Source organism: Sphaerodactylus townsendi, linkage group LG10 (genome assembly GCF_021028975.2).
Source record: "Sphaerodactylus townsendi isolate TG3544 linkage group LG10, MPM_Stown_v2.3, whole genome shotgun sequence".
Classification (NCBI taxonomy): domain Eukaryota; kingdom Metazoa; phylum Chordata; class Lepidosauria; order Squamata; family Sphaerodactylidae; genus Sphaerodactylus; species Sphaerodactylus townsendi.
In genome coordinates this window covers 22,913,624-22,937,848 of record NC_059434.1, presented here as the reverse complement: position 1 = coordinate 22,937,848, position 24,225 = coordinate 22,913,624, and the positions used below count along the sequence as shown (strand labels likewise).

General features: G+C 40.5%; 1 protein-coding gene across 1 annotated transcript in view; it reads left to right on the top strand.

The window, feature by feature from the left end:
• FRYL (FRY like transcription coactivator) overlaps window positions 1-24,225 on the top strand; it is a 188,735-nt gene that overhangs the window by 134,124 nt on the left and 30,386 nt on the right. Inside the window, exons 35-52 of the mRNA XM_048508727.1 lie at window positions 218-386; window positions 1,312-1,396; window positions 1,735-1,847; window positions 3,694-3,844; window positions 5,451-5,554; window positions 7,268-7,453; window positions 8,048-8,249; window positions 10,246-10,367; window positions 10,763-10,953; window positions 11,772-11,866; window positions 12,715-13,322; window positions 14,158-14,255; window positions 15,645-15,815; window positions 16,727-16,867; window positions 19,712-19,909; window positions 20,536-20,697; window positions 20,860-20,934; window positions 21,203-21,379. Of these exons, the coding sequence (XP_048364684.1) occupies window positions 218-386; window positions 1,312-1,396; window positions 1,735-1,847; window positions 3,694-3,844; window positions 5,451-5,554; window positions 7,268-7,453; window positions 8,048-8,249; window positions 10,246-10,367; window positions 10,763-10,953; window positions 11,772-11,866; window positions 12,715-13,322; window positions 14,158-14,255; window positions 15,645-15,815; window positions 16,727-16,867; window positions 19,712-19,909; window positions 20,536-20,697; window positions 20,860-20,934; window positions 21,203-21,379 (3,048 nt within the window). The remainder of the gene's footprint in view (window positions 1-217; window positions 387-1,311; window positions 1,397-1,734; window positions 1,848-3,693; window positions 3,845-5,450; window positions 5,555-7,267; window positions 7,454-8,047; window positions 8,250-10,245; window positions 10,368-10,762; window positions 10,954-11,771; window positions 11,867-12,714; window positions 13,323-14,157; window positions 14,256-15,644; window positions 15,816-16,726; window positions 16,868-19,711; window positions 19,910-20,535; window positions 20,698-20,859; window positions 20,935-21,202; window positions 21,380-24,225) is intronic.

Below are 24,225 nucleotides of genomic sequence, written 5' to 3'. Positions count from 1 at the left end.
TGCCATGCCCCACTATTTTCTGCTCTTGTTTCTAAATTCCAAATATGTTTCTGGTGGAGAGAGTACACCTCGTTCAGTCACAATAATATGATTTTGAAGTTGTTTTTATTTACCATTTGTACAGTATGAGAGGGTTGGAATAACATCCAAATAGATTTTTTTTAAAAAACACCTCAAGTATAAACAATTTTATCTCCTATTTCTGTTTATTTGACAGGTGAAGAAGGTGATTGTTTACTTAGGCAGGGATAAAACCATGCAGCTTTTGGAAGAGTTGGTGAGCGAGTTGCAGCTCACTGATCCAGTCAGTTCTGGAGTCACTCATATGGATAACCCACCATATTATCGCATAACTTCCAGTTACAAAATCCCTTCTGTCACCTCAGGTGAGAGTAAATGTTAATGGTCTGTGGCTGCATTTTGATCTAGGCTTTATTGTTGGTGAAAAGTCTAATATGACCTGAAATCTGTATTTTAAAATAATTTAAAAGCATGGCTTGTTTTTGTTTAAATTACAGAACAGGGGCGAGATTGTAGAGTCCTTTGTGTGAATTTGGAACCTTACTTAAGTTGTGTTCTGAATCAGATGAATGTTATATATGCAGTTGCTATCAGATTTGAGTTCAGACTCCAATATGAGCAGATACCAAAAGAGAACAATGAGATGGCTGTTAGGGAGACGTTTGGGTTGCAAAATTAACAACTGGGGAAAGAGCAATTAAGATATGGTGTTGTTTACTCAAACGTTGCTTTAGGAATGTTAATTGGTAGAAGTTCATGTTGGAGGCCACTTCAGATCATGTAGCTGGCTAAACATCCCAAGCTGCAGCAGCAAAAGGCCATTGCTTTCACATCCTGCATGTGAGCTCCCAATGGCACCTGGTGGGCCACTGCGAGTAGCAGAGAGCTGGACTAGATGGACTCTGGTCTGATCCAGCTGGCATGTTCTTATGTTCAAGCCTGGAATTTCTTTTTTTGTTAGAACAGCTAACTCTCACCCGCAGTGCCAAAGATGATTTCTGAAATTTTCTTCTCTTGTAACGATTTGCAAAGTGACATGGATTTGTGTTTCTCAAAGCTGTCTAGATCTTGTAAAACTAGCTGCAAGACTGTATATATCCGTCTGTCATGATTTTTGTTCTTCATGGCCATATAAATTTCTTCCGTAGCATTCTTTTTGCCCAAAGCTTGATGAGTAAGTAGTGTTGCTGTGCAAATCAAGATAAATAATGTATGAGTATCATTCAGAAATTCTTGTACATAGCCTAGCTGTTCTTAAGTGTTCTATTTTATACTCTTTTACATTTGCAGGTACTACCTCCAGTAGCAATACAATGGTGGCACCCACAGATAGTAATCCCGACAATAAGCATATGAAAGATAGTATTGAAGAGAGGTAAGCAGTGTTTCAATGAACAACAGTACTAACTGCTGGGTTTTGTTCCATCTGTGTACCTTCAGTGAAGCAAGGCAACTAATGTGAAAGAGTCCAGACTATTGAAGTTGCATAATTTAGTTCAGGGGTCTGCAACCTGCGGCTCTCCAGATGTTCATGGACTACAATTCCCATCAGCCCCTGCCACCATGGCCAATTTGCAGGAGCTGATGGGAATTGTAGTCCATGAACATCTGGAGAGCCGCAGATTGCAACCCCCTGGTTTAATTACACAAAACAAAAGAAGTCAGACCAAAGTATGAAGCATTGGTTTAATGCTAATATTTTTATTCCTTTAGCTATGTACATCTAGATATCTACAGTGGGCTGAACAGTAATCTGAACCGCCAACACCACAGACTAGAATCTCGCTATAGCAGCAGCTCTGGAGGATCATATGAAGAAGAGAAGAGTAATCCATTTTTTATTCTACCTTAGTATCTAAATAAAAGTCAGTATGTGAATAATTGTTCGCCTGTGGGATTTATTTGTTCAGTTAGGAATGTGGGGAGCAGAAACATATATTCGCTTGCCTGCTGCCACATTTTTCTTCAGAAGATACAGCCGGTAGCCCAAGTTCCTAAATGTGTAAGTATTGTACCAAATTCTCTGTGCTGTACATTGTAGAAGAGATTTCCATGGCTGTTTCGGCACACCGCACATTTTGAAGGCACATTTCGATCCCATCATTTACCGTAAAATTTGTCTGCAGTCTCCTCCTCCAAACATGGTTTCCTGGCCACCATTATTTTTTCTTAGCTTTTTTTCATAAATGTGCTGCAGCAGTGATTCATAGCATTGCTGATTCAATGATCCTCAGAACGTGGGGAAGGGGGGAGGAAAAAGCCAGTTAAAATGTAAGCAGAGAGGGGCAAAGTAGTGAGGCGAAGGACGAAAAAATGGTGGTGCAGGCACTGAAGCGGAGGTTTGGCAACCGCACAGGGTGTGTGGAAAACAGCTCGCCATTTGGCAGGAAAGAAACTTTTCAGTACGATCACAATGTGAGGGAAGCCGACTCTGAAATATTTCAGCAAGAAACGGCACCGTAAACCTCTTTTTGGAAACAACAGGCAAAAAGTTGCTTGGAATCATTTTCGGAACGAAACGGAAGAAAGATGTGTGGAACTACATGGAGGAAAAGTTTTATTAGTGGGCTAGAAATGATGTACAGTGGAACCCCGGTTTTCATTGGAAAGAATCAATGAAAACCGAAACCGATGAAAACCGAGGCAAACTTTTCCATAGGAATCAATGTAAATCCAATTAATCCGCACTCCAAAAAACATACCAAAACCACATTTTTTTGGTGAATAAACATAGTGTTTAATGCTGAAAACAGTAACAAACAATAACACTAGGACCAGCTTCAGAGCCAGTGGACTAATGTCGCACCAGAAAGCTGTCCAAAGAGCTCTTTAAGATTTGTCTGAAATGGGGCAAGACATTGTCATTAACCAAGTTGCAGACACAGCCTGCAACAGCTTTGTCTGGGTGATTTTTCTCCACAAACCCCTGCACCTTACTGCAAATGGATGAAAACCAAGGCAAATCGATGAAAACCGAGACAAATTTTTCACTGAAAACATCGATGAAAACCGAAACTGATGAAAACTGAAGGCAGTGAAAACCGAGCTTCCACTGTAAAGGGCTTGTACAGAAAAGGTCTTGATTAGAAAGAGGAAGCAAAGTCATTCTGCTGAATGGCTTTGCCGGCTGCTGCTTCATTTTTCCTTCTAATGGCTGGGAAAGGGAAGCAAGGAGAAACATGTTCTTATGAATATTTCTATTCTTTCAGCTTACATACTATATTAAAAAAACCACCTCTGTGTTCTATTCATAGGAGTTTAGCGTGTACAACAATGGCTTTTTTTTGGTCCGTTTAAGCTAGCACACTACACATTTCAGCCCTTCTTGATGTACTGGTATCCCTATTGGCCTAGTAGTGGATTGTTGCAGGGCTATATCATTTGTAAGTCTCTTACCTAGTTTGCCTGACCACTTTGGGCTGGAGAGTCTCTCTGTTGGTGGCCCTGAGGAACATGTGGCTGTGGCATGGAGACTTTCTGTGCAGTCAGACTAACCCTCCCAATAATTGGAGAACTGCAATGTCTATATGGAGCAGTCTTGAAAAGGCAGAACTGTAGCAAGTGACATGTTAAATATACATGGTGCTGCGTGCATGTTGAAAAGAATGGCGTTTTAGCTAATATAAACACATTACCTTGAAATACCCCACTATAAAATGAATTCTTTAATAGGTGACTCAATGCCACTGTATTCAAACTGGCGACTGAAAGTCTTGGAGCACAACGAAGGAGAGCCTTTACCTTTTCCGCCTTCCGGGGGCTGTTGGTCACCACTGGTGGATTATTTGCCTGAAACGTCCTCACCAGGCATGTCTCTTCATAGGTGAGCAATAGCAGTAAATATAAGTAGCAGGCTTTGTATATCCTCAGTACAAAGAAGGAATATTGTGCCATAGCTTATCTTTTCCCCAAAGCAACTGGGAGATCACCAAAGTTACTCCTAAGCAATGTATAGGTTCTAGTATTATAAATTATAGGTAGGGTTATGGTGGTGCAAGGCAAGACAAATAGTCTATTTTGGTTGTGGTGGGTTTTCCGGGCTGCGTGGCCGTGGTCTGGTAGATCTTGTTCCTAACATTTTGCCTGCATCTGTGGCTGGCATCCTCAGAGGTGTATCACAGAGAAAAGTCTGTTTCACACTGTGTCTAGTGAGAAGGGGAAAGTTTAGTGGGGTATATTGTCCATGTCCCAGGGTGGGGGACCAACCTGTAAATGTTTGGGTGGAACTTCCTATGCAAAGGTGTGGTTGAGTCTATTTTGGGTTTAGCACTGACTGGCAGGCTGATGTTCACACCACACTGGTTGGATGTGGGTTTTCTGGAAAAATCATCCAGTGGCCTAAATAGAGCATGGTCTGATTTAGCAAGTTTCTTTTGGTTTGTATGTAGCAGTCAAGTTGAAGTACCACTTGTTAATTTATTGTCTGCCTCACATTGCTGGAGGTATATACTTTGACACTGGTGGCCACAGTGTGATGCCAAATGGACACTGGAACAGTGAATTCAGAATAGCACAGTTGTGAGTCTAGTTAGGTCTGGGTGTAGCGTAAAGCACTTTGGAAAAGTAGACCTTGGCCACTGATGTTTAATATTCTCACAGCAGCCTGTAGGATGGCAAGCAGAGTGCCCTGCAGTTCCATTCACAGCTCCAGGCAGCCGGCTGAGGCACCACTCCCAAAAGGGTTTTCCAGTGGTACGGGGAGACTGCACAAACGTGACAGCCTCCCTGCTGCCAAGAAATCCCCATAGTACACAATACATTTAAGCCACGCAAAAGGGTTGGGTAAGTGTCAACTCACACCTGCTGACATAATGCGGCTCCTAACATCAGCTCCTCCCTCGCCCCACCCTACTACACCGGTAGCGGCTGGAGGTACAGGTCCACTGCCGTAGAGTCCTGTACCACATTTCACCACTGGGGAGGGCAGCGGAAGCCGCATGGCATAAGTTTCACCACTCTGCCAGGGTGAGTGCCCCAGAGAGGGCACACACACCACCCACTCATTGGACGAGGCTCTTAGACTCAAGTAGTGGTCTTCAAAGGACAGTGAAACTCCAGCAGTCCTTGACTTTAGTCTTGACTACTCATGGTAGTCAGAAGAACAAATAAACACATTTTGTCATTCCAAATTCTAGTTGGGCAGGAGTCAGTTGTCTTGTTCTCTGTAAAGCACATAGTCTGTAATGGGTCTATGTAAATAACATATAGTTAGTATAAAGTGTTTCTCAAGTACTCAGAAGCATCTCCTATGCTATCATTGCTGATGTCTTTATCTTAAGACCACCGTTTGTTTTGACTGATCGTGACTTGTTAAAATAGTAGCTAGGCTTCTATTAGTAATCTATAAAAATAGGGTAGTACATACCTTCAGAAACGTAAAGCTTCTATATTTTTATTTCTTAACCAATTCCACTTTATTTTTCTTGTAGATGCAATATAGCAGTGATCCTGTTGACTGATTTGATCATTGATCACAGTGTGAAAGTTGACTGGGGAAGCTACCTGCACCTCTTGCTTCATGCAGTTTTTATAGGTAACTATATTCATATTGAAATGGGGAATCAGTGTTAATTATCACAGTTGTGTACTCCAGCAGTTTCTATGCTTGTTGATTTGATTGTGTTAAAATAATCCCAGATCTAGTAGATCACAAATCTCTGGAATAATATGCATACTCTTTAACAATCACAATTTACAGTTATGAGCAAGTCTTTTATAGTAAACTAGCAGTACAGCCCATTGTGGTCAAAATTACAATGGGTGCTAGAAGAGGATGAGGGAGAGTGAGGGGGGTGGGGGACTGGCCAACCTACTTCTGGACTAGGTGGGAGGGCGGCTTGCCATCCCTGCCTGGCCGGGCCTGACTTGCTCCTTGGGGATAGAGTAGCAAATCTAGGGGGAGCATGAGGAGTCATGGGCCCCAGGCACCACTTGTGTCCATCTTGTGGGTGGTGCATTGGTTACACACTCCCACCAGCAGCATGTCTCCACCCACCAGCCTCTGCTGGCCACTGCTTTGGTGTGTAACCTGAGCAGCCTCCCCCACATCCTTTCTGCAGAACCTGCAGCCTGCCCCACTGTCCAGCACCACCCACCTCACTCGCCAGATGGAGGAGGCTAGAGCCACCTGCGCTGCGGGACGGAGTCCAGCTTGGCCAACTTGGCCTCTCTGCCACTTCTTTTGCTTGCCCTTGGACCCTGTCGTCACCTTGGTCTCTCAAGGCCTTGCACTCCCTGCCGGCAGTGGGTGCTTGCCAAGGGCCAGCGACACATACCCGTCGCAGGGTTTCTGCCATGCTGCTGGTTCTCCCGAGTTCTATAAGGCCATGTCCCACCCTTGTCTTTGGGCCAGACCTGCCCATGGATGCTGCTCCTGGGCCCACCCATTCCTGCTGCCACTTGTCGTCCCTGCCAGGTGGGTCCTGAGCACTGGACATGTGGGCGAGCCATTGATGGGGGGAAGAAGGGGCTGAGGCAGGCAACATGGAGCAATGGGTCCCCTCATGGGGAGGCAGTGGGCACCATCTCCGGGTGCCCTCTCCATATTCAGTGCCACTCACCAGCCCTGGCATCCTCCACAGGTTGGTGGAGGGGCCGGGGGGAGGGCTACCCCCACTTGCACACCCATCTGGCCCTCCTTGCCTCACCTCTCATGTCAGCCACCATGCTATGGGGGTGTACCAACCAGCACATCACCCGGGGGGGGGAGTTTTGCTGCTTGCCCCTTGCACATGTTATTTTAGATATTCCCTTGGCTCAGGGCGGGCGGGTAGGGAACTGGACTACCTGCTACTGGGCCAGGTGGGAAGGTGACTTACCATCCCTGCCCTGCCAAGCCCAACTTGCTCCTTGGTGGGGAGGGCAGACAAGGGACTGGTCGGGCTGCTACTGACCCCGACGGGTGGGTTCTTTGCTGCTGCCCCAACAGGCTCTGCTTCGTCTTTGGGGTGGGGGAGGCTGGCAGGGGAATGGATTGGGAGTGAGTTGTTACTATGTGTTCCATCCTTAGGCAGTTATGGCCCAGGATAAAAATCAAATGTAAGAAAGAGTATAATAAAAGTTAGATTATGTATGAACCTCCGTGCAAAATAATGCATTTGCCGTCCAGCATGGTAAAGAAATGATGTTTCCTGTTTCCTTTGTTAAATGGATATGTTCCCTATAATCACAAAAAGTACTATAAAAGCATATCAGGTGTATCACTGTGACTCCATTACATCTGATTTGGTATTTTTGTTGCTTGCAGGATTTGACCATCACCATCCTGAAGTGTATGAACACTGCAAACGCCTCCTATTGCATTTATTGATCGTGACGGGCTCCAATAGTAACGTCCAGTCTGTGGCCTCTGTCCTTCTCAGGAATAGGGAGTTTAATGAACCCCGGGTGCTTACTGTCAAACAAGCAGCACATTTGGATTACATCTTCACTGGTACCGTATATATGTCCTTTCTGAATTGAGCACACAACTTTTTTTTTTGTAATTCAGTACCCTGTCCACAGTTATACACGTTTGCATCCAGACATGATACGAACCATAATTTAATGCAGTGGGAGCAAATCTTAGAATTTCTTAGACTGTGGAACTGAAATCTTTTGTGTTCCCAACAAACTGTAATTTGTTGTTTCATCCTTACCAAACAAAACGGTACACTAGTTTGTAAGGAATGCAGAAGAGTTCCGTTGCCACCTTGAAACTGATACTGAATTGTGTTTCTCTCTGGGTCATTCATGAAGTGATATTTTATGGAATACCTACTGCAGAGAAAACCCATTCCCTAAAAAAAGAGTCAGGCTGCATGAATAAAGAAATAGGAATGTTTACCACTGTTTTGATATAATGGTGCTTTAATTATTGTTCAGTAGATGGCAGCACCTAACTGTTCAGTTGGATCTCATAGAATTGTTTACCACTGTTAGATTTTTATATTAGATTATGTTGCCCGTGTTCAATCTTCATTTCTGTGTATTGTTACTTTTACAAGGTTTAGTTTGATCTAAAATAATGATGTCTTTCTGCAAGCAGGTGTTAATGACTTTATACCGGATCACCAGCCCTCCCCAATGACTGACTCAGGGCTCAGTTCAAGTTCTACCTCTTCTAGCATCAGCTTAGGAAATACCAGTGCTGCCATTTCTCATATGCACAGCACCATCCTCAATGAAGTTGACATTTCAGGAGAGCAAGTTGAAAAAATGAAATCACTTATGGAGTTTATAACTTCAAGGTACCATTTAAGTCTCAATCATCATTGTTTCAAGTGTATGAAACATTAACATTTTCAAAAACTGCACAAGCGCAGTCTCTTGCATGAGAAATGGCACAAGTGTGATATAGTTATGCTTTAGTGCTTGCCATGGCCAAGCAAAGTATAAACAGAAACAAGCTAATTAATACTGTTTTCAATAACTTGTCCAGAATTCATTGCCGTATAAGAAATCTATCCCCAAAGCAGCTATGTTTTCAAGCCTGAACTCTGAATGATTCTTTTTATTCATTGCTGAAAAGTCCTGTTTGGTTCTGAACTTACCATGTCTTACCTCCTGTGACTTAACAGCTAATGCTATTTAAAAAGTTTCCATCTCCGCCAGGCCCGGCGGCTGGCCCCCTTCCTCTCCCAAGCAGACCTGGCCACTGTGATCCATGCAACGGTCACCTCCAGGTTAGACTATCCTTAACTTCGGCTCTGCAGCTGGCCTTCCCTTGCTTTCGATCCGGAGACTGAAACTGGTCAACTTGTCACGGTAGCGTGCTCCTGAGCAGCCAGCTGGGATCACATTCAGCCTGTGTTGCGCCAGCTGCATTGGCTCCCAGTAGAGTTCCGGATCGTTTTCAAGGTGTTGGTGTTGACCTTTAAAGGCCTTCGCTGACCCGCAGGACCCTGCGTATCTTCCGGACCGCATCACCCCATATGTTCCCACCACGGCCTCTTCGTTCCGTGAGGCCAATCTGCTAGTGGTTCCGGCCCTCACGATGATCGCGGCTGGCCTCCACCGCCCGGGCCAGGGCCTTCACAGCCCTGGCCCGGCCTGAGGCAGCTCTTCCTGGCTATCCGAGACCCTCGCAGGGACCTTGAGGTGAGTTCCGCCCAGGGCTGCAGGAACAGAGCTGTTCAGCCCGGACCTTTGGAGACCAGCCGCTGATGGTGCCCCCCCCCCCTCCTTTTGGCCCTATACCTGGGCCTTAACATCTAAGATCTGCCGCCTCTCACCCAGAGTATTTGATATTAGGTATCCAGTACCTATACCTATACTTGTGCTTTACTCATTTCACATTTTAAATGTTAATGTGTAGTTAGTTTTAGCTGCTTTTATAAGTTTTTAGTTTGGCTGCTGATATTTTATGATTGTCCATTGCCATATTTATTAATGGGAGCCTTGAGGGGATGGTAGGATAAGAAATTGAAGCATAGATAAATAAATAAAATAAATAAAAAACCTATATCACACTGATCCCTCATGCATAAGGATCATCATAGTGCAGATGTTTGCAAAATTATGTCTGACACCTTTTTCCCTTTTGAATTTCTCATGCTGCCTTATAGTTCTGTTTTTATAAACCTGTTACCACCAGGTGCTAGGATGTGACGAACAGATGTGGCTCAGTTGCTGGATAGGAGGCTGTATGCACTTCAGTGTTGCTGTGTACTTGTAGGAGCAACTGTGTTGGATTCAGAATATGAGAAGAGCCCTGTTGGATCAGACCAGTGGTCCATCTTGGGTAGCATACTGCTTCACATATAGCCAACTACTGCATAGAAGCTAAGCATGCAGCGCTGCCTTGTGTCATTAGCGCTCAGATGCTTTCTGCCTCTAAATGGATTATTATTATTATTATTATTATTATTGTTATTATTATTATTATTATTATTATTATTATTAATTATTATTTATTTATTTATTTATTTATTTATTTATTTATTATATTTATAAACCGCCCTCCCCCGAAGGGCTCAGGGCGGCGAACAAACAAATAGATAGAGCACAAATAAAATCAAAATTTTTAAATAGTTATTAAATATGGCTCTATAAGTTAAAATGGATAGGTTCCGTTTATTAAACATAGCTAGAAGCCATTGCTGGACCATGAGAAGACAGCTCTAAATAACATCGTGTTTCTTAATGCATGAAATAGGAGGGAGTTAATTCGTAAAACTTCAAATCTTAATGATGAGTTCTCTTGACATGTTTGGTCAAACGAGTTTTGTGCTTTTCTTCTCATAGGAAACGAGGGCCATTTTGGAACCATGAAGATGTTTCAGCGAAGAATCCAAACATAAAGAGTGCCGAGCAGCTAACTGTGTTTCTAAAGCATGTTGTTTCTGTATTTAAACAATCGAGTTCAGGTATTCTTGGACCCCTTAACATATAACGTAATTGAACTGAAGTAAAATTCTTTGTAGTATGCATTTCTTCAACTAGAGCATCTCTCCATTTCTGAGTTGATTCATTGTTTTGTCTCAACCACCAGATTTGTTCATGTCAGAAATTTACACAAAAGGGAGGAGCAGGGCATTAACATATCCAAGATGCTTCTAATTTATTTATTTTTTAAAGTTATACCCTGCCCATCCCCAAAGGGCTCAGGGCATCAATAATTTCTGCTGAAACAAAGGTGTATTGTAACACTGTTCTATTGTAATTATTAGATTGCAATTATTGCAATTGTTTAAAATCTTAAAAGTTTTTCTCAGTCCCAGTCCTTATTCCTCTCCAGTTCTGATTTCTCTTCATGTTGCAGTTGGGTTTCACCTGGAGCACCATCTTAGTGAAGTTGCTCTGCAAACTGCGCTTTCTTGCTCTTCTCGACATTACGCTGGGAGATCCTTTCAGATATTCAGAGCGCTGAAGCAACCTCTTTCTGCCGCCACTCTTTCTGACATTCTGTCTAGGCTTGTAGAAACTGTTGGAGATGCAGGGGAAGAAGCTCAGGTAGTTACATTTTAAAAGCACCTTATTTTTCAGTGTATCCACTGTTTCTCTTGCAATCACTGATTAGGAGTGTATGTATATTATGTACATCCAAGTTTAACTGAAGGTCGGAGTTTTGGAAAGATATTTTGGATGAATAGTATTGACAGTTGTATCCCAATTGGCAAATATTAATACTCGCATAAATCTTTGGGATCGGTTCCCATGTAGTGCTCTCAGAAGGAAGTAATGCTGCATATGATTTATTACCACTCTGCATAAGTGTTAAATACAAATATAAACCAATCCGTAAGCATATAAAAAGTTTTCAAATTGTCAATTTTTAGCAAATAAATACTTGCACTTTTTCAGCCCTAACACTGGGCTGAATGTAGTGGTCAATGGGCAATAAGAATAAAGGATCTTTCTCTTCCACTACCAGAAGAGGTGAGTGATCTTGCTCCCGCCTTCCTCCTAAGTCAAGACACTCAGGTAAATGTTGTTAGCACTGAAGCAGCACTGAGTATAATTGATACATTCAGGCACAAACCTGAGAGTATAGAGTGGAGAGCCTCCTGTATACTGTACATGGAGGGCAAGCTCTCCAACATGTTGGTAACAAAACATTCCATTAGTGGCTTACCCATTACTTCCAAAGGCAGAGGTTTCCATATGCTTATGTCATGGTTATCTTAAAGAAAGGGGCATTAAATAATTGGTGGAATAAATGCTTTATGTTCACTGGGGCCCATGTCCTGTGGCTTTATGTCATGTGTTCTTCCTGTTACTTTTTTTTCTTTATGTTTTAAATCTTGTTGACCAATTTTGTTTCTCCCTAGGGTTTTGTCATAGAACTACTTCTTACTCTGGAGTCAGCCATTGATACACTGGCAGACTCCATGAAGCATTATGATCTTCTCACCGCCCTTTCCCAGTAAGAACTGATACTGAGCAACTTGTTTATTATTTTCAATGCATAGTAATCTCTGGACAATTTAGATTATGTACAGGAGTAAGCGTACTATGTGGAATTGGAATTCTGCTGAAGAGTTGTGATGCCATAATGGGCAGGGGAGGTATTAGATGGACGGTGAAAATGTTAATTGTCACGGTTCCAAAGAAAAGTTCAAAAATCTGTGTATTTGTTGGAGGGTTCGAAAATCAAAGCCTTCATTTTGCAAGCAGGTTGGAATGCTCCCTGCTGCTTATTCTCTCCCATTATGCTGGCCAAAGTATCGTGAAATATATTTTAAAATCCTGAAGTACAAGAGACATAAAAACTGATTAACATTAACCACTATTTCATAATTTCTGAATGTTGGATTTAAGTTTCCAGAGTTCATCCAGCTATACCTGTACAATTGGTCCATGTCATACCAAAATAATTCTTGGATGGATTCAAGATCCTTATATGTAAAAAGTAGCACTTTGGACCAAAGGTGTGGCTGATTTTCTGTGTCAAACTCCCAACCTGCAACATTAACTGAAAACCTATTCCACACAGAAGACACACAGATGCCTTTCACTCAAGCACTCTTGGGATCCTACCCTTTGAGTAGACATGTTTCTATACTAGCATTATTCGGCCTGAATAAAAGATTGTATTTCTTCTGCACTGTAACAGGAAGGGTTGTATTGGTGTTTCAAAAAATTAGAGGCAAACACTGAAGTTGTAGTTAAGCCTTGAGATTTGAAGTTAATTGTACAAGGAGAAAATGACCATTCCTTCCTAGTTATTTCCCATGTATCATTTTGTATGCAATAATTCTCTTTTCACTTCAGTGCTTCATACTACGATCCATTAATGGGAAGCAAATATGCAGCTAACAGGAAAAGCACTGGACAGCTAAATCTAAGCACAAGTCCCATTAGCAGTGGAAACTTTTTAGGATACTACAGTAACACCCGAAGCAGTTCTTTGAAACTGAGTTTAATTGGCGATCGGAGGAATGACCGTCGGAGGAGCAACACACTGGATATAATGGATGTACGGATAAATCATTCCAACAGCTTAGCAAGGACTAGAAGCCTTTCCTCCCTGCGAGAGGGAGGAATGCACGATGTGCAGCCTACTACTGATCCCATGAACCTGATGGCTACCATCTTTTGGATCGCAGCGTCCTTGCTGGAATCTGATTATGAGTATGAATACCTCCTGGCTCTCAGATTGCTCAACAAACTTCTTGTTCATTTGCCTCTGGATAAATCTGAAAGTAGGGAAAAGATTGAAAAGATGCAGAGTAAATTAAAATGGAATAACTTCCCAGGCCTTCAGCAATTATTCCTGAAGGGTTTTACCTCAGTTTCTACACAGGAAATGACAGTTCACTTACTCAGCAAACTCATCACAGTCTCCAAGCATACGTTGGTGGATCCTTCCCAATTAACAGGTGTGCTTTCAAAATATATGTAGCCATGCTGTACTGAATTGTGGAGTTTAAAACTGATTTGAAAAATAGTGAACCAATAGAGTTCATTTAATAGGTATGGAAGAGAAACAAAAATATATTGAAGCATTTGTAAGTAACGTCTTGACACAGGCACTCCTTAAAATAATGCGCTCCTATTCTTTGTTCTAAATAGTATCAGAAGTATCAGTGTCAGAAACCTATAATGGCATTAAAGAGAGCAAATCAGGTCCAGTTGGACATCATTACATATAAAGGACAATATTAAATTTTATATATATATATATATATAGAGAGAGAGAGAGAGAGCGATAGATAGATAGATAGATAGATAGATAGATAGATAGATAGATAGATAGATAGATAGATAGATAGATAGATAGATAGATAGATAGATAGATAGATAGATAGATAGATAGATAGATAGATAGATAGATAGATAGATAGATAGATAGATAGATAGATAGATAGATAGATAGATAGATAGTGTGTGTGTGTGAGAGAGAGAATAGCTACTCTAGGTATAACATTGTCCAATTAGAACATTGGTTGGGGTGTTGTGTGGTTTCCAGACTGTGTGGCTGTGTTCTAGTAGCATTTTCTCCTGATGTTTCACCTGGAACAAATGCTACTAGAACACAGCCATACAGCCTGGAAACCACACAACACCCCAACGATTCCAGCTGTGAAAGCCTTCGACAGAACATTTGTTATTTTAAATAATAGTGGCTGGGAGCACTTCTTGGAATTAAGCACTTAAAAAACACTGAAGATGTGTTTGTGTTAAGTTAAAATTTGGTGTCTCTTTTCTTTGCAGGTTTTCCTCTTAATATCTTATGCTTGTTGCCTCATCTAATACAACATTTTGATAACCCAACTCAGTTCTGCAAGGAAACAGCTGACAGAATAGCAAAGGTATGTAACCGTTTGAACAGGCTGGCTAAAATGAGGGCATTTAGAAACAGACTTTGATCCTATAGCAATGAAAAGATGGAAACTTGATTAAATGCTTTTCTTGAATAACACACTGTCACTTTTCGGATATATGTTGTTCAGTATCCAAGTCAGTCCCTTCAATTGGTGGGATTATTCTTGCTGCTGATAAATAAGGATGTTATCATTCTGGGGGCCTGAATTTATTCCATCAAAATCTTTTTATAATAGACTATTCATTGTTTTCTCAAGTCAGAGATGTGGTTTACAAAACAGGCCTCTCCTTTTCTTGTGATTAAGACTTTAAAATGCATTTATTTTTAGAAGGGACTCTTGAGGTCTATAGAACAGCCAATTACTTGCAATAGTCTGCCTGAAGGAAAAGAGAATTATTGAGACAGTGTATTAAAAATGCAGGACCAAAATATAATTAAGTGCATGAGATCCGACCCATTGCTCTGTGGCAGAGAGAAAATCAGCTCCAGTTCACATTCAGGTTTAGCATAGTGGAGGAATAACTGTGCCCTTCTTTCTATGATATAAGTTCAGCAGCGCCTGAGCCCGGTCTGCTGTTTATGTAGAAGCCCAAGTAATACAACATCTCCTAATTCTAGAGAAATAACTCCTGGGTATTGGCATGTAAAGCTGAACTTGTACTTTGTCATCTGTTCAGAGGATGGCAGGCACTTTGGGTAAATGTTTAAAATATAGTGTACTCACCAGTCACCCTTAAGGGTGTATTCCTTAAGGGTTTAATTTTTTACTTCATTGTGCAAACTCTTGTTGATCCCTGAGTCATTTCTGTCATAAGCCACTTCATCCAACATTAATCTGGAGGCATCCTTTTACACTTGGTTTTTTAACCTCTTTTACCTATCGCAGAATCCGGTTGATTTTCACGGTGACACCTTCAGTTGTACTAACTGAATCACTGTTATCCATGTGCAGATTGTCAGGATACTGTTGAAACCCTCGAGCATATTATGTTTTCTTGCCCGAGGTACGCGTTACCAAGACTCTCCCTACTTGTCCCAGCTCTAGGGAATAAAAAAAGTTGTTCGGAGCATACAAAGATTATTCACCTGCTGAATAATAGCAACAGCGGGATAACTCGACAAACTGCTGAATTTTTATTAGAAGTGCTCAAGTCAAAGGCATAATGGAAGCTTGACCACCTCTTCTGTACCAACCTTACGTGCTTTGTCCAGTTTTATGTCCTGTTTTAACACCCACTCTGTCCTGTATTTTGTTTTATTGATATGTCTAATAAAGGTCAGTTGAAGTTGAAGTTGAATCAGTGTTATCTGATTATTTCCTCAAAACTGTACTTGAACAGATGTCGAGATCATGGTTTCTTGTTGTGTCCCATAGGTTTGTGCAGAGGAGAAGTCGCCAACCCTTGCTAATTTGGCTCATATGATGAGTTTATACAGCACACACAGCTATTCCAGAGACTGCTCGAACTGGATTAATGTCGTGTGTAGATATTTGCATGACTCCTTTTCAGAAGCAACTTTTAATCTTGTAACGTACCTTGCTGAGGTAATGAAACTATATATACTTTAAAATATCTCAGTTACAGTAGCCACTTCCCACTTCAAGTCGAAGCTGAGGCTTTACTCTCTCTCCTCAAAGTGTATTTAAATGTTGCTAAGAGGGATTTTCTTCAAGTGTACCAGATATTCATCCTTTACCTATTCTCCTGTACAGCCCTTTTCCCCAGGGGCCCTTTCCCTCTACACTACAAATGAAATTATCATTCTGTGATTATCCTTTCCCCTTCCTGCTTCTGAAAACCTGTTTCACTGTAACAAGTTTTGAGCTGAACATCTTGGTCTTGTGAAGGTTCTGAATCCTCACTTCTGATGTAACATATGAGTCAGAGACCAGTGGATCTTTTTCATGAAAGGATGTGTGCTCTCTGGAGACAATCGCAAACGCACAAATTTCACCATGGGCATTCCATTTCAGCTATAATGTTGGAAACAGATAGTTGGAAATTCATCAAGTGTAGTGGTTAAAGGCAGGTGGGCTCTAGTCTGGAGTATCGGGTTTGATTCCCCACTCCTATATACGAAGCCTGCTGAGTGACTTTGAGAACTATAGTTTCCCTTCTGTGAATTAGATACTGTCTCTGGCTCATTATATATATTTTTGACTTTGAGAACTCTCCCAGCCCCATCTACTTTACAAGGTTTCTGTTGTAGGGAAAGGAAGGGAATGAGTTTGAGACCACTTACTATTGAAAAAAATGGGAGTATAAATCCAAATTCTTTTTCTTGTACATGCAGTTTTGTTCAGTTGCTTTGTGTTTCCAATATCAGAATTTTTATTATTTTTTACAGTGCAACTTGCATTGTAATTGACCCATCAAAGTTACTTGATATTTAGTTACTTGTTTCTGTGGATTTTGTAGCCAGTGGATTGAATCTATTTTATATATTCATTTTCAGCTGTTAGAGAAAGGGTTGTCCAGCATGCAGCAATCTTTACTGCAGATCATTTACAGCCTTTTGAGTCACATTGACCTATCTTCAACACCAGTGAAACAGTTCAATCTAGAAATTATAAAGGTCATTGGTAAATATGTTCAGGTAGGTATATTGAAGTATATAGCCTCAAACAGGCAACTATATTTTTGATGAGAAACACTAAAGATATATAATTTTATTTAGATGAATCATGCAAAACAGAATCTAATATTATGTTTTATAAACAGCTTTTATTTTTAAATGTGTATCTTTGGGAAGCAAAATTTCTCATGCAATATTATTAATACGGCATGTAATTTCTGGGACAGGTCTGTACATCTGAGAACTCTTATTTGTGCAAGTATGCAGCATGGCTCTTCAAAAGAAATAGATTTTGAGTAAAAAAAATTTGGGGAAGATAGTACATTACTGTAGTGAGTAAAAAAATTGAGCTGCCTTGTTTCTAAGAAAAGTTTCATTTAAATTACTTGCTGCATTTCATATGAATATAAACACATTATACTTGAGATCTTGTGATGAACCCAAGTGTCTTGCTTTGTATGAAGGGGCACACATTCATGTTGTGCCCCAGTAACTCATTGTTTTATATTTAGGAGATTGGCTTTTAACAGAGTTCACTGAGAATATAATCCCTGGAAGATATTTAAGCTTTTTGCAGAAGGCTTCCATACTGCCCGGAGCATGCTACCAAATAATTGATTCAAGTGTATTCTTTTCCTTTGGACTACAGTGCAACAAAATGGGCTTAATCCTAATTAACTAGGAAAAGATGTCGGTGTCTATCATGCATTTTTGCAGTTGATAGATAGGCACTTAAGTTATTGTAGTCTTGTCAGGAGACATTAAGCAAAGTAACTGATCAATGTGGCTAAGGTTCTCATAGCCCGCCATCTGTTCTTTTCTGACCCTGTTTAAGGAATCTTTGGGGTCTTTTGTTTCATTGGTTGTATTTTAATGAATATTGTAGCTACATAAAAGGCCTGTAATTTGCATATTGATTGATAATTGAAAGTTGAGAGCCCAATAAATATAGTTGAAATTATTAGGGAATCTTATTGGTAACAAAAAACAAAAATATATACTGTATGCCAGTGATAAAAGAACATTAATTTAAAAGTTAATATTGAATACTGAATATTGAGCGTACATCTCTGAGAGAATATGACAGAGGCTCATTATTACCTTGTTGTTTTTTGACCATCGCAAGGCATGCTGTGATAAAAGGTCCTTGTTAATTTTCACTTATTTTGTACCCAAGGTCAACGACTTTGCAATCAAGTAAATTTCTAAACTCTTCCATCAACTTGAAAACAAGCCCTGCTGTGTTTCTGTTTCCCTTGCTGCCTGATTTCCCCCCCACCCCCTTCTCTGACCTCTCTAGATGAATTCACACTTTTGAAACTTGTCATAATGAAATTAAAGAGAATGCATTTAGCCGTATTGTGTTTTCCTCTTGATTACTCCTAGACAAGCTTAAATTTGACCCCACATGGGCAGTTCGGGCAAAAAATCCATTTATTCTAGCTGTGAGCTTATTATTTAAACAACACTCACAGATGAGATGTTCTTAAAATGATTGTGGTGAATTACTTGATTTCTGACACAGAAGAATAATGAGCAAGCCTAAATTGAAGACGGACATTTATATGTGATGAAATGGCGATCTTCCCACAAAGTACATTATTACAGAATTCATATTAATATCCTTTGGGTTGGAACCACTTTTGCACTTGTGCATGTGGATGGTGTCTTCTGCTTGCACACGTCCAGTTTTCACATCGCACTGCAGCGTTGCACATGACAAGTGACACTTAATCCACAGGAACTCTGCTTGTGCAAGAGTTTGCATTATCTCTTACAGAAGCATGTGAGATCCTATAGAACCTAACTGGTTATTTAAGACATTTATATTCCACCAGTTTCCCCATAAAATAATAACCAATTACATCAACATTAATAAAATATTATCAACGTTAACATTAGAGCAGAAAACGTAACCAAAGAGCTGAAGAGATAACACATGGAACCAACCAAATAGTAACCTCCAAATTACACCAATTGCCAGCATCTGGTTTTTTAAAAAACCCTGCCACCCAAATTCAAAGTCGGTATCAAACCGAGGCAGGGAAGGAATTCTACCTGCAGCTGAAAAGGCGAGATTCTGGTAATTGCAGAAGGATAGCTGTGTTAGCCACAGATATTGCCTCAGAAGGCAACAGCATGCAAAAAATCTAGTAAAAATCTCAGTAGTTAGACAGCTGGATGTATGGCAGCTGGCAGTTCCCCAGTCTCAGCCTGTTTGGGTAAGAATCAGAACTGTTCAGAAATAATCTGGCAGCTAGTGAAATTCCTTACAATGTGGGGAGATATACTACAACCATCAGTGCCATCAGCAATCTTATAGATGCATTTTGAAAAGTCTTCAAAGGCATATAAGAAGTATTGTAGAAATGTAATCCAGATGTGATCCAGAGCAGCTCTTGCTTTTCCAGGAACAGATGCACCTGACAAGATGAACCAAAGTGTAAAGATGCAGCCTGCCACAGATACAACCTGAATATTAATTTCCAAACACAGGCTTAATAGCATCCACAAACAGCAAACTAACTTCTTTTTTAGTGGCAGTAGAACTCCATTTTAGAACAGGCAAATTCCTCAATAACTTGTTGTTGGATTATATTATTGTCTGTTTTTGTCTGTTTTTGATGTTCAGCCTGTTGGATTTCATTCAGTACATTGCTGCTTCTGGACATGTATTTTTCATCATGGCTTTATGAAATGTTTGCACAGTATTAGCAACATTTGTCTAAAACTTAACATGGCCAATGATGATCATGGTCATATTTGAGGCAAAAATACTTTTGAGGCTGTTGAGTTATGTTTATTTCTTTTTTCTCTATTTTAGTGGCTTTAATTGTTTCTTGCATGTTCTTTTGACCCCTTTAGAGCCCATACTGGAAGGAAGCCCTTAATATTTTGAAACTGGTTGTCTCTCGATCAGCAAGTCTTGTTGTACCTAATGATATTCCCAAGTCCTATGGTGGTGATATAAGCTCTCCTGAAATATCATTCACAAAGATTTTTAATAATGTTTCAAAAGAACTCCCTGGAAAAACCTTAGACTTTCATTTTGACATATCAGAGGTAAGTAGTTTGTAATTCAAGTAGACCATTCTTTATGCTCAAGCATTTTGGAAGATCAAAACAAATACTCAATATGATTGAACTCTGCAGTAGTTTGCTTGGCCTAGAAGTGAGGCTAAATCTTGTGTATTTAGCCCAACTGCTTTTCTAAGCTCCCTCAGTTTCAAAAGTGAATTACTGTGTAGCATGATGGGATTCCATACCAAAAACACACCTGGTAGCCCTTTTGGGCATGAAGAAACCGTTGTGTGGTTTGTTGACTCCAAGCCAAAGTCTAGTATTGGCAAAAGGAAGCAGCTGTTATATGATATATAAGTCTCCAACCTTCATTCATAACTATCCACACAGATCAATTTAATGGAGTTATTGTTACACTCTCCTAGAAGGCAGACTTTGCATTACTTTTGCTTAATCTTTTCATTTACTGCTATAGTGATTTGCAAACCATTCTGTCCCCTCTTCAGATCATTTAACGATGTTTTCTTTGGTCTATTAAAGTTGTCCCTCGCCACTAGCATACATTCCTCATTCTATTCAACTGATGAATAAAACCCCTTCATGGTAATAACTCTGGGAAGGATCTGCTTTGTTGGAGTATTTGAACTGTAACCTTTTTCCATTTGTAGACCCCAATTATTGGGAACAAATATGGTGATCAGCACAGTGCAGCTGGCAGAAATGGAAAGCCAAAAGTCATTGCTGTTACAAGGAGTACTTCTTCAACATCCTCAGGATCCAATTCCAATGCCTTGGTGCCTGTCAGCTGGAAGAGGCCACAGTTGTCTCAGGTGCATTCACTTGTAACATTGCTTTCTGTATATCTGTTGTAACAAAATTAGCACAAACCGGTAACAACAAACATGAATTAAAAGTAGGAGAACCTTGAACTATTGACAAATGAAAGATGCTAATGTAATTACAAGTATTCTCTTGATGTTATTTTTTTCCAGCGAAGAACCAGAGAAAAGTTAATGAATGTTCTTTCCTTGTGTGGTCCAGAATCGGGTCTTCCTAAGAATCCATCTGTAAGTATTTGTAGATTCCAACAGCATAACGTTCTGAAATGGTGATGTTTGACAAGTGCCAGTGATAGTTGTTTATCTGTGTTTATGACCTGGCTGTTAAAGACCAGGTTTTTTTGTGAGATCAAATGAATTATTCATCATCTTGTGGTGAATAATGTAGGTCAAAGTTGATGCAGGACTGCCAATCCTCCAGAGGTGCGTGATTAATACAATATACTTCTCAAGTCTATTGTTTGAAATAAACTTACATTATTTTCCTTTTTTCTAGGTTGTGTTTTCTTCTAATGAAGACTTAGAGGTTGGAGACCAGCAAATTGCTCTTATTTCAGCAACTGAAGAAGTAATTCAAGAGGAAGAAGTAGCTGTGGAAGATAATACAAGTGAACAACAGTTCGGAGTTTTTAAAGACTTTGACTTTTTAGATGTTGAGTTAGAAGATGCAGAGGTAAGTCCCTGTGATGGCAATTTTATGTATATACACATATTATTTTTTCCCACAAGGCTATCCTTCAAGTGAGGAAAAGTTTTGGGAAGTCATTAATTTTCTTCGGCTATTGTTCATTATTGTACCAATTGAAGCCTTTGTTAACCTGTCTAAAGCTTCAGTTTAGCCAAACAGATGTCCTTGTTTGAGGAGTACAGCTCGTCCCAGATTTCATATTGTTATTCTTTGGGAAGTGTGTGGACAGAAGAAGAGTTTCAGATTCTTCTTTTGATCTGGCTCTAATGAGGGAATGCCATTAGCCTTTACTGGAACATTTGATTTTTTTTTTCTCAGTTCAGTACTTGATCTTTCTGGTTAAGGGGACTAACTTCATTATTTTGTAGTGTGGGAGAGCTATAAACCCATAGACAATATTGTCTATTGAACCTGTTTACAGAGCATGAAGTATAGCCTTTGATACCAGTATTGCCATCAAAACCTGAGCATCACACTTAGGTCTGAACATTTTATATGAAAAGCAGTGGAGTCCCTCACTATTCTGTTTATCTTGGTGCAAAGTTTATGTTGAAATTGCTTTGACCTTTAGCCATTCCCATTGTATCTGGTTTCATGGTGCATTTGTCATCTTTATCTGCATTTTTATATTTGAGGCAATATAATCACTCTTGATATACAAGTTATCATTGCAGTGCATGGAAATCATGGCTAGAGGTCAGTACTGTGCTATACTATATATGTCAGATTTTTTTAAAAAACGTAATAATTGGACCAAAATAGAGACAAAAGGAAAGTAGAATTAGACCTCTTAAAATGGATCTTATTACGCCTGACATCTCAGGATTGAGGTATAAACATGTTGGCCTGCACACTCTGCTAGCAAGTTTGAAGTCTTTTCCTAGTCTAAGACTCCTTCCTCAGGGAGAAGACCCACTGAGTTGGAAGAAGCCTACATAGGCTGAAGGAAGGCTGCAAACTTTGCTAAGTGGAGCTGAAGGATGGCGGCCATTATGACAAAGTGGTTCATATTTCATAAATTTAAAAAGTTCTGTTTCAAGGAGAACAGAACTCTTTGGTCTCTAGCCAAAGTTTGGTAAATTTTGCTCGTCTTATATAATTTTGGTCTGTTAATTCTGTTAATTAAGTGGTTGAGCAAATACAGGCCATAGAGAAAGCTGAGGTTTTCATAATGTGTAACGTTGACTGAGCCTGCAATACCCACACCATTTTGGAAAACAGTTGCTAGTCAAACTACAAGTTTAAGTTGTAATGCTTCTGTAAATTACCTATCCTTTCAGAAACATGATTCGTGGAGGATTTCTAAGCATGGGTACTGCAGGATACTAGAGCCATTTGGCTGTAAATAATTAATAAGTCCTGTTATCGTAATCACAACTCTGCAGTTAACTGAGTGTATGTACAAAACTGCTATGTTACTTCAGCATTTGAGAGTTTCTCCCCATCTGTGGAGGAGACACAAGCTGAGGTGGCCCAACAGGCTGAGAGCTATCTGGCTTATATGTGAACTATATGCACACAGTCAAGTTCTGGACGTCTCAGGTCCACATCTGAGATTTAGGACTAAGGCAAACATGCAGGGCAAACAAGGACTTTGTAACATATAGTTAGGCATGGGTTGCACGATTCTTATAGTTTTGTGGGCCACAATGGATCTTGACTGGTACAAAATAGGCTGGCCAGAGAAATTGCCATTGTGAAAAGGGGGCAGGTGGGTCTGCAAATACGGTATCTGGGAGTCCCTGAGATGTTGTAGTTGCTATTGTGACAGCAAATGACTGATAGAGGCTGCCTATGGGGCAGCATTCACACCTCTCCCTGGGGATGAGAAGCTTCTCTGCTCCATCCAAAGAGGCTTGTGATTGAAATGAAGACCTTCAGAACTCAGACAATGTCCATGCTTTGCTGCCCCCATCTCAGGGGAGGGGGTCACTGCAGGCCACACAGTATAGCTCTGTATATGCAGCCCAGACACCATATGTTACTCACTCTTGAGTTAGCTGCTCCAGGTGGCCTTCATGTAAACATCCTAGAGCCTATTTGAAAGTCTTATTATTAATATTGTCTCAGATTGAAAGGGAAAATAAATTAACTTAGACTGAAATACTGAAAGTTTAAACAGAGCACATGAAAGAAGATATTGCAAATATACTGCCTGCATGTTTTCATTGCAGCTACATGTTTCAAACTGAAGCCTGATTGAATAGGTATACTGGCAGCTTGTTATGTTATGTCTGAGGTACTTGTAAACTAGGGAGCTCATTCATTAAGGCCCAGTTTATCAGAACAGGGCAGATGTTGAAGTATTACCAGCTTGGTCCTGCTGACGAATTGCAGTTTTTCCTCAGGAGTACTTATAATATTAGTCTTGCCAACTGGGCAGCAGTAAGGAGAGAAAAGGTTTCCAACCTGTCTCAAGCCTTTGTCCCTGCCTGTCTTGTTGCATGATGCCTGTCTTCTACCCCTTGACTCCAGTGCAGCCCATGGCAGCCCATTCAGAGGCAGGCCCTGCGCCAGTAACACTGTCTGCCTTGCAGCACTTGGTGGGTAGAAGTGCCTTCATTCCTATGTGAAGAATGATGAGCTGAATTTAACACTAGGCAGGCTAGCTGGATGCTTCACAGTCTTTGAAAGGGAATGCAGTAGAGCGAGGACAGCCCTCAGAAGTATCAAAAAGTGTTTCTATTACTCAGTCAACTGAAGTAGATCAAAAGGAACCAGGAAAGTGTTCGTGTTGTCAGGGTATTTGTAAGCATGAGGTAATAATAAGGTTGGCTAGCGAAAACACTTAATGCTTTCCGGCACTGCAAATAAAATTATGCCTTGTACGT